The 12354-nt window shown below is 39.2% G+C and overlaps 1 protein-coding gene across 5 annotated transcripts in view; it reads right to left on the reverse strand.

Annotated features, from left to right (window-relative positions):
- ARFGEF2 (ARF guanine nucleotide exchange factor 2) overlaps positions 1 to 12354 on the reverse strand; it is an 87524-nt gene that overhangs the window by 17536 nt on the left and 57634 nt on the right. For all 5 annotated transcript variants that reach the window (XR_012131288.1, XR_012131287.1, XM_037006255.2 and 2 more), the window contains exons 26-32: positions 8395 to 8546; positions 6176 to 6348; positions 5581 to 5741; positions 4155 to 4285; positions 3878 to 4007; positions 1780 to 1915; positions 108 to 246 (exon numbers count right to left, since the gene is read on the reverse strand). Coding sequence is in view for 3 of the 5 variants with exons in the window: in XM_037006255.2 (XP_036862150.1) it covers positions 108 to 246; positions 1780 to 1915; positions 3878 to 4007; positions 4155 to 4285; positions 5581 to 5741; positions 6176 to 6348; positions 8395 to 8546 (1022 nt within the window). In the remaining 2 variants the exon portion in view is untranslated. The remainder of the gene's footprint in view (positions 1 to 107; positions 247 to 1779; positions 1916 to 3877; positions 4008 to 4154; positions 4286 to 5580; positions 5742 to 6175; positions 6349 to 8394; positions 8547 to 12354) is intronic.

Consider the following 12354-nt stretch of genomic DNA (forward strand, 5'->3'; position numbering starts at 1 on the left):
TTAAGGGAAAGCAAGAGAAGGAAAATGATCAACACGAGAGGCAACCTGGAGCTTTAGGATACCCACTGGACACAGAAACAAACAGCAATGGCTACACTGACACTTACACATGTGGGATGGTTGTTTTGAAAATATCCAACATACAATTGCACGTTTCATCCCAGACGTCAGGACTGAATTTCTCTCCATTGGATATTACTAAGTTTTCTAAGCAGTTTGTACCTGATCGAGCCAACTGCTCATTATCTGCAAAATAAGGCAACATCTATTATTAAGCAACTGCTGTGTGGATTCCCACCAAATCACTGATGCTCACTGTGAGGTAGACCACACAACTGGTGGGTCTGTAGGCTCTGATTTAATGAAGCAATGATACAAACAGTATTAAAATTGTTATAGTTTAAATAGGCTATAAAGATGTATAATTATTTACCATAGCTTTATTGTTAGGGATGGAAGAAGGTCAACATTTTGTTACTTAACTGGCTTCTTGTATGAGAAATGGAAAATATTAGCTCAGAGATTCTAAAAGTTTGGTCAAACACTACCATTTCCAATTTTTGCCATATCAACATAACTTATTTATTTATTTTATTAAGGTATCATTGATATACAATCTTATGCTCAGGTTTCACGCGAGCAACACTGTGGTTACTACATTCACCCATATTATCAAGTTGCCCCCACCACACTCCACTGCAGTCACTATATATCAGTGTAAGATGCTACAGTCACTACTTTTCTTCTCTGTGCTATACTGCATTCCCTGTGCTCGCCCCCCATATTATGTGTGTGAATCATAAGACCCCTTAATCCCCTTATCCCTCCATTCCCATCCACCCTCTACAACTCCTTTCCTTTTGGTAACCACTAGTCCATTCTTGGGTTCTGTGAGTCTGCTGCTGTTTTGTTCCTTCAGTTTTGCTTTGTTGCAGCATAACTTATTTTAAATAAGTTACCATTTATTTAAAGTTGAGTCACTTAAAAAAAATCTTAACTATATTAAGCTTTGTCTTAAGCTAAAACTACCTATGGAATCCAGGTCTAATGTGTTTTATGGGTATTTTTCCTAATGTAGACTAAAATAAATACATAAGTACTTAAAAAATGTCCACTGAAGTTGTTGACCTTGACTCCCAAAGTACATTTTAAAAACATTTCATTATAGTAAATTCCCAACATAACAAAAGACAATACATAAAAGTGTATCTTTTAAAGTATAAAAATAACTATATTCCATCTTAAAGAAATGCTTATAAACTGACCTGGTGGGGAATTATTTATATGTTCTAAGTAAATAAAAAGTACATTTTTCACCAATTAAATTATACATTGTACCCCTTGGCATTACATTCTTGCTTTTTTATACAGTTGACCCTCAAACAGGTTTGAACTGCATGAGTCCATTTATATGTGGATTTTTTTCAATAAGTATATTGGAAAGTTTTTTTGGAGATTTTTGACAATTTGTAAAACATTTTCTTTTTTTTTAGCTTACTTGATTGTGAGAATACAGTATATGATACATAAAGCATACAAAATATGTGTTAATTGACTATGTCATTGCTGTTATGTTTATGTTATCCTATGTTATATCAGGCTTCTAGTCAATAGTAGGTTAAGTTTCTGGGGATTCAGAAGGTACACATAGATTTTCAACTCTATGGGGGTTTGGCATCCCGAAGCCCTGTGTTATTCAACAGTCAGCTGTACTGAAAAAAATAATCTCTCATTAAAAACTATGTCAAGAAAAATGATACCTAGAGACATAAAGAGTACCTTGTTTTACACACCACTGCAATTGTGCAAATACATCAGAAAGGAGAACTTCATTCAAAGCTTCATAAAACTGCGTAAATACATCACAAATAGCATAAAGTGCATGATTGCAAGTTGTTGTCATCCACTCAGATTTCTGGAAAAACAGCAAAAGGATAATGTTTTAAAGCCACTCTTCCTGTGCTGAGATGGGCACTCTCAACATCATTGGCAAAGCTGTTCTGGAAAGCAATTTGCAGTTTGTATCAACAGTCCTTAGAATGTTCACATCGCTGATGCAGTAATACTTCTTCCAGGAGCAGACCCAGAGAAATAATCAAAGACTTGTGGGTTAAGGTTTATGAATAAAGGTGTTTACCACACTGGCATTTACATAATGAAAACACAGATACAAACAAATATCCAGCAAAGTGGTAATTAAATTAGGTATATCCTTATGACAGAGTATTAAATAGTTATTCCAAGTGATGTGTACAAAAAGTCTTAATGATTTGGAAAACAAATATGATATTATGCTAAACATACCTTTAATACTGAAATACCAAAAATTTAAACATTAGATATGATACATAATTTCAAGTACATATAGAAGAGATTCACAAAACCATAGAAAAGGTTGCTATTGCTAAGCATGATTCCCAAAGTAGAAACCATAAAGGAAAAAACTAGTAGATTTTGTTCTTGTTTTAAAAGCTATAATCTTTTGAAAATAAAAAGGAAATGAGAATAACAAAGTGGGCAAAATCACCTGCAATTTATATAAGGATATGCTATTTTATTTATATGTTAAAAAAACTCATATATCAATAGGAAAAAGATGAATAACCCAATAGAGGGGCTAAGGATATGAAAAGGCACATAGAAGAAGAAATGCGAATCAGTGGTGTAAAAGAAAATATGCAACCTCACTAGCAATGAAAAACTTTTTTCATGTGATACTTTTGGTTCATCAAATTAACAATGATTAAATAAGACAGACTGTGAAGAGCTGGAGTGCATATGGAGAAATAGGACCTCTCATGCACTCCTGAAGTGTAAATGCAAATTTATTAGAGGTAACTTAATATGTATCAAAAGCCTCAATAGTGTGCAAATCCAAACCTGACAGTGAAACCACTTGTCCTCAATAAAAAAGAAACACCAAGTAAAAATGTAGCTGCCGAAAATGTTATTTTAGAGCCATCTAAAGAAAGAAAAATGGTAAAAAATTTTCCATGGTTCATGGAACATCCACATGCTAGGAATGTTTTGCAGCTTTTAAAAACATCATACAACATGTATGTTGGGATTCCATTTTCATAAGAAGAAAGAACATATACAAGAAGTATCTGAAGGTATTAACTGTGGGTGTTTGCGTTTTCTTTTTCTGTTTTCTGATTTGTTTTATAATGAAGAAAAATCTAAGTTACTTTAAGATTAGAAAACTGTATTTATGCCTGACCTCAACTGTATTTAATCCATGTTGAAGACTGACGGAAATTTGCCGAAACAGTAACTCTAATTTTTGAATGGTAAAATTACAAATTTTTTGTATATTAATATTCCATATTAACCGAGTTACTTTTACACTGGGGGAGGGAGGGAATGGTGTTCCTAAACAAAGACAACTAGGACATCAAACATTCTTTAAAAAAAAAAGCCTAATAGCTGAAGCCAAGTAATTTGTGTGTTTTATTGTATATACTTCAGTTAAAGAAGGTCTAACATTTGCAGCATCATCTTCAACTGTAACTTCACTGAAACAACCCTTCTAATGCTTTTTCTAAGGAACAAGATATACTGCACTTTTTGCTGACAGCTGAGTTGATATGAACAAAATAACCAGAAGAACCAGATGGGTGCCCAGCTGAACTGGCAGTATAGCACCCGAGGGCCAAGCAGGCCGACCATGATGATTTGCTTCCTCTGACCCCACCCCAGGGGAATTTCTTGTACCAGCTGATATTGCCAGAGGAGGCCCAGGAAGCATGTTTCCATTTTTAAAACACACCATAAGTAGCTCAGCATTAAGCTTTCCATGCAGATAGTGACACACTGCCAGAGGCAGGCCAGGGAGGCCCTTGCCATCATGCAGGATGGTGCTTTAGGCCTCACCTACCTCCGACTGCTGCTCAGGGAGTTTCATGTTATCAAAAATTCTGAACACGATTCTGAACAGGTCCTGCCACCAGTGCTTTTCAAAGGTGTGGCCATAGCTCTTCATGATCTCGAACATGACCGTGAGGCCTCTGGAGGAAACAATGCCAGGTGCAGAAGAGGAAATGGGGTTGGAGAAAAGAACATCAGATAAGGTAGTGGAAGAGCATGGGGATGGGTGAGCAGGTGACTGAGGCTCATCAGTGATGGAAGGGGTACAAGCCTCGTGACATGGTTACCTTGTCCGCACATCTAGCTTGCATCGGTTAATGATGCAGGAGAGCTCAAACAGGATGGGGAACCATCCTCGGACCCACACTCTGTCACCAGGAGCCACATTCATGTCATCACTTGTGTATTCTTGTAGCACCTACAACGAAAGTCACTTCTCAGATTCAGACTAAGCAAAGGAAGGAACAGAAAGGGAACTACATAAAGGTTAAAGCCCCACACATTTCCCTCTCCTAAAAATATCCATTCAGTAAAGGTATGGTGGAGAACCTCAAGGAAACAGACAAGCTGTTTCCCCATCTGAACCATGGACCATCAAGGGTTTTAGAGTAACTTGGATGTCAGATTACAAGGGATAGGAAGTGTTACAGCAAAATATCCAGGATGACTCAGTATCTTACACCTTTCTAGAATGTTACTGTAATACTTGTTACTCAAAAAAATAGCAGCAGCAACTATTTACTGAGGGCTTGCTATGGGGCAGGAACTGTGAAGATGCTTTACATGGATTAACAATTCTCACAATAATCCTCTGAGCCAGGTAGAAATAATGGTCTCGTTTTACAGATAAATGGAGGGAGGCACTAAGAATTAAGTAAGCTGTCCAAGGTCAGGTGGCCAGGGCTGGCCATGTTTCCCCAGACTGGAAGTGGAGCCCTACCTACTCTCTGGCCTATCTCTGGGATGTTGAGCCCTCTGCTCTGCAACCACTCTCGAAGTGGTGCTGTCTGTTGTAATGGAGTCTATCATCTCTGATTCTCTGACATTAGCCAATTTCTCTTTGTGCTTCTGTTAACTCCCCAGTACAACAGGGATGTAATTACTCACTTCAGTTTGTTCTCGAGATGAAATGAACTAACACACAGAAGATACCTAGAATAGCGCCTGATATATAGTGAGTGCTCAATCAACAGTGGTTCTTATTATCATCAGTTCTTGATGAGTGGTTACAGGAAGCAGATGTGTCACTTTCAGGGTTTACAGGTTTGTAAAGAATGCTTAAGTAGAGATCTGTATAGATCATCATAGTGTAAAAGTACCTACTTCTCACTATTTCAGTGTTTCAAGACTGCCATTTAAACCAAGCAGGCCTCTGGAAAATTGAGACGTAACAGAGAAACCCCAAACATTTTTGGGAAAAACCAAAAGATGATTTTTAAATGTCACCTCCTAAAAGGCAGGTTTGTTTTCTTTCAAAAACAGTTTGTAGAATACCATGGAGAAGTCAGTACGAGTAAAATAAATAATTTAACATACACAAAGTAACAGAGAAGGTATAACCCCTGCAATGGCAGCATTTTGAAGTAAACAGTCTAGGGCAAACACTTCCTTCTAAAAGAGTACCTAGAAAGCTCTTTGCCAGGAGCAAGGGTTTTTGCCCCACTGCTCCTTTTCCCTTTGCTGCCCATCTGAGCAAGGAGAGGAAAGATGTACCCGAGGTCTTTCGGAGACGTATTTCCCACAGAAGCGGATGAGCCGGATTGCTTCCATGCTCGTGTCGGGGAAAGCAGCATTGCAGGCAAACTCCGACAAGCACTTCACAGCATCTTGGAAGGAATCGATGGCTGCAGGGAAATGGTGCTGGAAAATAGTTGCTGGGAAAATAAAGACAGATTTTTTATAACGCCTGAATTTAGAAATGGAGATGAAACACACGCACATATACACACACTCTCCAGAGATAACTCCTTTTGTGAAAATGTTAAGAGCACATCAGTACCAATGGAAGATAGAATTTATTATTAAGTTACTCAGGAATGAAAGCCTTGAGTACATCCTGGGCTAAACTGGCTCCTGAGTTCAAGCAATGATGTAAAGGCTCAAATATTCATTCATTCAATGAACATTTATTGGTGACAACTATGTGCAAAGTACAGTTGCAGGCCCTGGGAACACAGAGATGACCAATGAAGTTTCCTGCCCTCATTTCACTTGTGCTCCAACGGGAAAGATGGACAATAATCACCTAAGTCAATACATATATGGAATAACCTCAGTTGGGATGTTAGGAGGGAACAGAGCCACTCACTGACGATGTGGCCTGTTGTCTGGAAGGCCAGTTCCACGATGTTCCCGTCATGATCCGAGGCTGCCTGGTGGAACACGGCAAAGATGTTCTTCCAGCCTGAGCGGATGTTGGCTGCCTGAGAGTTCACCATCTGGGCAATGCAGCGGATCACCATGTCCCGGATGGTTGGAGATCTAAGGAAGGAAGGGGGCAGCATGCCATCTGCATTTCAGACGGTGGGAAGGGAAATGACCACAGCTCACCACTTAGAAGCAGCACTTAAAAAGAAAAATTTTTTTTAAGCATGAAGCAATCCACATTCATTAAAAATACTAGAGAAAACAAAAGGAAAAAATAGTAAGACAATCGCTGTGGCAGACATTTGCCTACCCACAGCTATCCTCCCATCTTTTTGGTAACAAGCTCTCCTGTTTCCATCCAGGCAGCAATACACCCAACCTCAGGGAACAGATCATAAACAGTCTAAGACTACAAGAAAATCTTGTCTCATATGCCAAGTCCTCAATTTCCCAGGCTCTCTTAAAGCTGGGGGAGCTTCACGACCTGTTCTGACTTATTAGATATAAGGGAATATCTATGGGCATGAGGAGGGGAGAGGTTTCTGGGAAGATTTTGCTTTTGTCTTAAAAGGAATACACATGGTAGGCTCTGCTGCCTTTCCTCTTAATCTCATTCCGAACACAGCAGGATGCGTGGAGCTAGAGCCTCCACCCAACAATCACAAAAGAATAGACTCAAGGATAAAAAGCAACCTTGTGGATGGCCAAACAAAGGGGTAGAGAGAACCTGGGTCCTCGGTGACAGTTTGGGCTATGGAACCAAAGCTGGGATTGCCTGTCTCTGACTTGTAAACAACACAAAGCCCTGGTTTAAGCCACCGTTGGTCAGTTTTTTTGGCCCAAAACATTTAGATTAATATACTAATTCTGCCACCCACAGATGACCAATCCTGTTAGGGTTTTGGGTAGGGACATACATGCATGGTAAACACATACATGGGTGGGATTACATATGCTCATTTAAACAATTTAAATGGAAGAGCATGGTGAGCAGATGAGGAGGAGCAAGGCCATCGCAGCTAGGGTAGAGTGAACAAGGCAGAAAGCCCTAGAAGATGGAGCCCCCATGGTAAAAGGGTACCCAGGTCATGGAGGGACCATCAGCCTTTGTCTTGGGCCTGCTCTCTGAGAGAGATGGAGCTTTTGAGGAGAGGTGAAATGGTCAGACCTATTTTAAAGGATCATCTGCATTTACCCATGGAAAATGAGAAGCAGCAGGATGAGTAGGTGGCCACTGTAGTGGTCCCGCTACCACTGGGACTCCATCTTCTGGAACTTCCTGCCTTGTTCACTCTGCCCTGGCTACAGTGGCCTCCTTGCTCCTCCTTTTCTGTGCCAAGTACATCCTGCCACAGGGCTTTTGCTCATTGGCTTCCCAAGACCACACACAGCCGCTCAGAGCTCATTCCTCACTTTGCTTAAGGGCCACCTTACCAACACATCTCAGCTGCCTGCCTGTATGAATGACTGCTTTTGCCTCTATCCCCTTACCTTGACTTAATGTTCTTAGAGCAATTATCACCAGTGATTTACTAAACATTTTTACATTTGTCTATCCCACTGGAATAGAAAGATTTATTTTTTAATTTTATTACGGAAATTTCAAACACACATAAAAGTAGAGAGGATAGGATAACACCTGTATTTCATCAGCAAGCTACTATAATTATCAAATCAGCACAAGAAAACAGGGATTTTTGCATTTTCTTTATTGCTGTATGCTTGGGACTTAGAATAGCACCCAGCAGATGCCAGGCTAAGTGAATAAATGAACAGGGTGACTACTTCAGAGGGTCAACTGTCCTGACCTCTTTTATCACCTCATAGGGCAGAAATGCTGGGTCACAGAATTCCTGACCTTGTTTGAGGATGCTTCAGCAATGGCTCTTTCTCAGACCAACCTTAGCGCCAGCCCCAGTAAGGACGTACAGGACGTATTTCTACTAGCTGCAGTGGTGTTGTCTGTCCTTCTGGGAAGGTTGTACACAAATAGTTTAGTGAGATTTACTTAAGAGACAATAGACGTGAATTACAGTCTGCTCATTTTACTTGCTTCCACCAACATGGGAGGAAAAAATTAACTCATGGTTAGTGTTAGGAAGTCTTTTTTAGGCCACCAGTGGTGAATCTAACAAGGGTCTTCCAGAACAATGCACATACCTGTTTTTCTTCATGATATGCTCAAAGGGCCTCAGAAAATCTTTCTGGAAACGGAAGTTGGCTAATTCTCCCTTTTCAAGAAACTTCATGGAGAGCTGCCTTAATGAGTCAACAGCAAAGATAGCTACATCTTCATTGGGGTTACAACCAACCTGAGCAGGAATAGAAGTGAGGTGAAAGAGGCACAGTACAACAATTGGGGTTCTGAACATCAAAAATGGATGGGCTGCCTTCAGAACAAATGCTCTGGGAAAATATACATAAGGAGAAAAAAAAAGGCATTTCTTGGCTATGACCTGTATGATTTTAAATTTAATGATGAAATATCAGTATTGCACATTTAACTAAAAGTGCTTTCAAAATATGCTATTTGTTTTCTGAAAAACTGTGTAAAAAATGTAACAAAATTTACCATCCTAAGTACTTTTAAGCACACAGTTCAGTGGTAAGTACATTGACACTGTTGTGCAAGTTGTGCAGTGGATTGCCAGAACTCTCTTCATCTTGCAAAACTGAAATTCTTATACCCATCAAACAACAATTTGTCACTTGCTATTAATTGTATCCAAATATACAGGAGGGTCAAAAGACTTCAAAGTCTCTGTAAAACCTTTTCATACTTGACCATGTCTGTCACTTAAAGCAAATAATTATAAGTGAATATCATTAAGCCTAACAAAATTCAGCAGAAATATTTTCAACTTTCTTAATATTGTACTTGCCTATGGCTTCCTTCCTTTGAGGGACTGAATTATGGGTATATTTGGTTGGTGCTTCTCAGACTTTTCTCTCAAGGAGAACAAGGGAATGTTTCCCACCAGAACCCCTGCCCAGGGATCTGGGGCATCTTGCAGCAGCCTGCTCCACACAAGCAATTTCACTGACATATGGGCTGACCTGAAAAGGTTTTATTTTTAACAAAAGTATTGTTGCAATATCATTTGCAATTAAGGAAAACACTAATAGGAAAATGGCTATACAACAGTATATTCATATACATGGAATAACATTTGGGCAGTTAAAAAGAAAGAATAAATGCAGCCTTAATAAAAAGAAGGAAATTCTGTCACGGGCTACCACATGGATGAACATTGAGGACATTATGCTAAATGAAAAGGGCCAGTCATAAAAAGACAAATACTGCCTCAGTCCACTTACAGGAGGAAGAGTCAAATTCACACCGACTGTAAGCAGGACAGTGGGTGCCAAGGACGGAGGGAGGAAGGACTGGGGAGCTGTTTAATGGGTACAGAGCTGCAGTTCCACAAGATGAAAAGCGCTCTGGAGATTTGTTGCAGAACAGTGTGAATGTTCTTAGCACTACTGTATTATACATTTACACATGGTTCAAATGGAAAGTTTATGTTATATGTTGTCTACCACAATTAAAAAAAAACCAAATTCATATATGCTAACACAGCTAAATTTTTTATTTCTTGCTAAGTGGAAAAAGCAAGCTACAAAATGGTATGCAAGCTACAAAATGGTATCTGTGATACAATTTGTTTTTAGAAAATAACTTAGAAACCTAGACAATATTATCCATATTTCTATGAATACATACATATGTGTGTGCATACAGAAATGCCTGGCAAGATATACACCAAACTAGTAAGAATAATTAGCTTTGGGAAGGGTCTAGCTGGGAGTGGTGATGGTCAAAGGTGCTCTTGGCTGTAATTTTTTTAAAGGTGTTAATGTAATATTCATGTAACTAGAGACAATGAAAAGAATATACCCCTCCTAAAAATCCAGGATTCAGGAATTCCTGCTTCAGGAATACACACCAATGCTTACTTTGTGCAGCTTTGCACATTCCATGACACACGTACCCTAGTTTAGATGAGAAACATGTGACTGTTCCGATTCTGCTAGAATTTAGAGAGCTAAGTTATAGTTGTACTCAGCCATTCATTTTTTCAAACCTGCAAGATTCTCATGTGCTGTGGTTCCCAAGGGGAAGCAGAACATCTTTCTGAGACAGTGGAAAGAATGAAAGACTGAGCACCTGAGCTTTCCACAGCAGCACTGATAAGCTGGAACAGACATTTGTAATGAAGTTGACAACCATGAAATGTCTAATTACTACCTGCCAGTCTGTGTCTCAAGCCTGTCCATAAGTGGCCCATAGACAACTGAGAATCGGCATGTAAGAGTCCTGACAACAGAATCACAGGTGGGAAAAAGGAATGTGTACAATCCGTTTTGTTCCTTCAGTTTTTTCTTTGTTCTTATACTCCACAGATGAGTGAAATCATTTGGTATTTGTCTTTCTCCGCCTGGCTTATTTCACTGAGCATAATACCTTCTAGCTCCATCCATGTTGTTGCGAATGGTAGGATTTGTTTTCTTCTTTTGGCTGAATAATATTCTATTGTGTATATGGACCACATCTCCTTTATCCATTCATCTACTAAGTAACCTACACTTAAGTTGCTTCCATGTGTTGGCTATTGTAAATAGTGCTGTGATAAACATGGGGGCGCATATGTCTTTTTGAATCTGGGATACTGCATTCTTAGGGTAAATTCCTAGGAATGGAATTCCCGGGTCAAATGGTATTTCTATTTTTAGTTTTTTGGGGAACCTCCATACTGTTTTCACAATGGTTGAACTAGCTTACATTCCCACCAGCAGTGCAGGAGGGTTCCCCTTTCTCCTCATCCTCACCAGCACTTGTTGTTCCTAGTCTTTTCTATGTTGGCCATCCTAACTGGTGTGAGGTGATATCTCATCGTGGTTTTAATTTTCATTTCCCTGATAATTAGTGATGTGGAGCATCTTTTCCGGTGCATGTTGGCCATCTGAATATCTTTGGAGAAGTGTCTGTTCATATCCTCCGCCCATTTTTAATAGGGTTATTTGCTTTTTGGGCATTGAGGCATGTGAGTTCTTTATATATTTTGGATGTTATTCCCTTGTCAGATATGTCATTTACAAATATATTCTCCCATACGGTAGGATGCCTTTTGTTTTGCTGATGGTGCCCTTTTTTGTACAGAAGCTTTTTAGCTTGATGTAGTCCCATTTGTTCATTTCTGATTTTGTTTCCACTGCCTGAGGAGATGCATTCAGGAAAAAGTTGCTCATGTTTATATTCAAGAGATTTTTGCCTATGTTTTCTTCTGTGAGTTTTATGGTTTGATTTCTTTTTGTATGCTTGTGTCTGTATTTACATAATGAAACCTCTAGTGGAGTGACAGAAGTTTATTCTGGTTTTCTCTCAGTAGTTGTCAGTTTTAAAACACAAGAAGTCTCTGGCTTGTTTCTGATTTAAAAAGTAAATGTTAGTTCCTTGACAAAGGTTTCAGAAGAGTGCTGGCAAAGGGAGCCAGAATTTTCTTTTAGAACATAACTTAATCTTTGGTCATTCAGAAGGCTTTTCAGGATTTCACAATACTTTAAACACCAATATGTTGTCCAGTGACTATAACAATTTTTGCAGTGTTAGCCTGTACCCTGGATATGGAATATGACTACTGATACCACCAGGTTTTTTATCTGTTCTCTGTGAGTTCTACCAATATGTAAGTAGGCTATTACTCCTCTCAAGCTGTCCTTACTTCACGGGGAAAATGAATTACAGGTATTCCCAGCTTTTTGGAAGTTTGCATTACACCACTTACTTTTATGAAACGACCTAAGTTAGTAACAATTTTTACTAACTGAAAGAAATGTGGAGAGGATTTTACTTTTATGATAAAAAAGACAAACAGTAAAAATAGCATTCCGCATTTGCTATGCAGTGAGCTGCTAGAGGCAGTTCACACTCTGAGCAGCAGAAGTGCCGCCGCTAACCTCGTTCTCTAGGAACTACTCTCAGCATCTCAGCATTAAGCTGCCATAGCTTTGAACTCTGTGTGCATCTGTGCTTTATCTCGATTTAGTATGTGCATTAGTTAGCAAGATGTGTCCTAAGGTACCAGAAAAACCTAAGAGAGGTTATTTTTTGGTCAAGAA

This window comes from Manis javanica, chromosome 5, assembly GCF_040802235.1.
Source record: "Manis javanica isolate MJ-LG chromosome 5, MJ_LKY, whole genome shotgun sequence".
In the NCBI taxonomy this organism is placed as follows: Eukaryota; Metazoa; Chordata; class Mammalia; order Pholidota; family Manidae; genus Manis; species Manis javanica.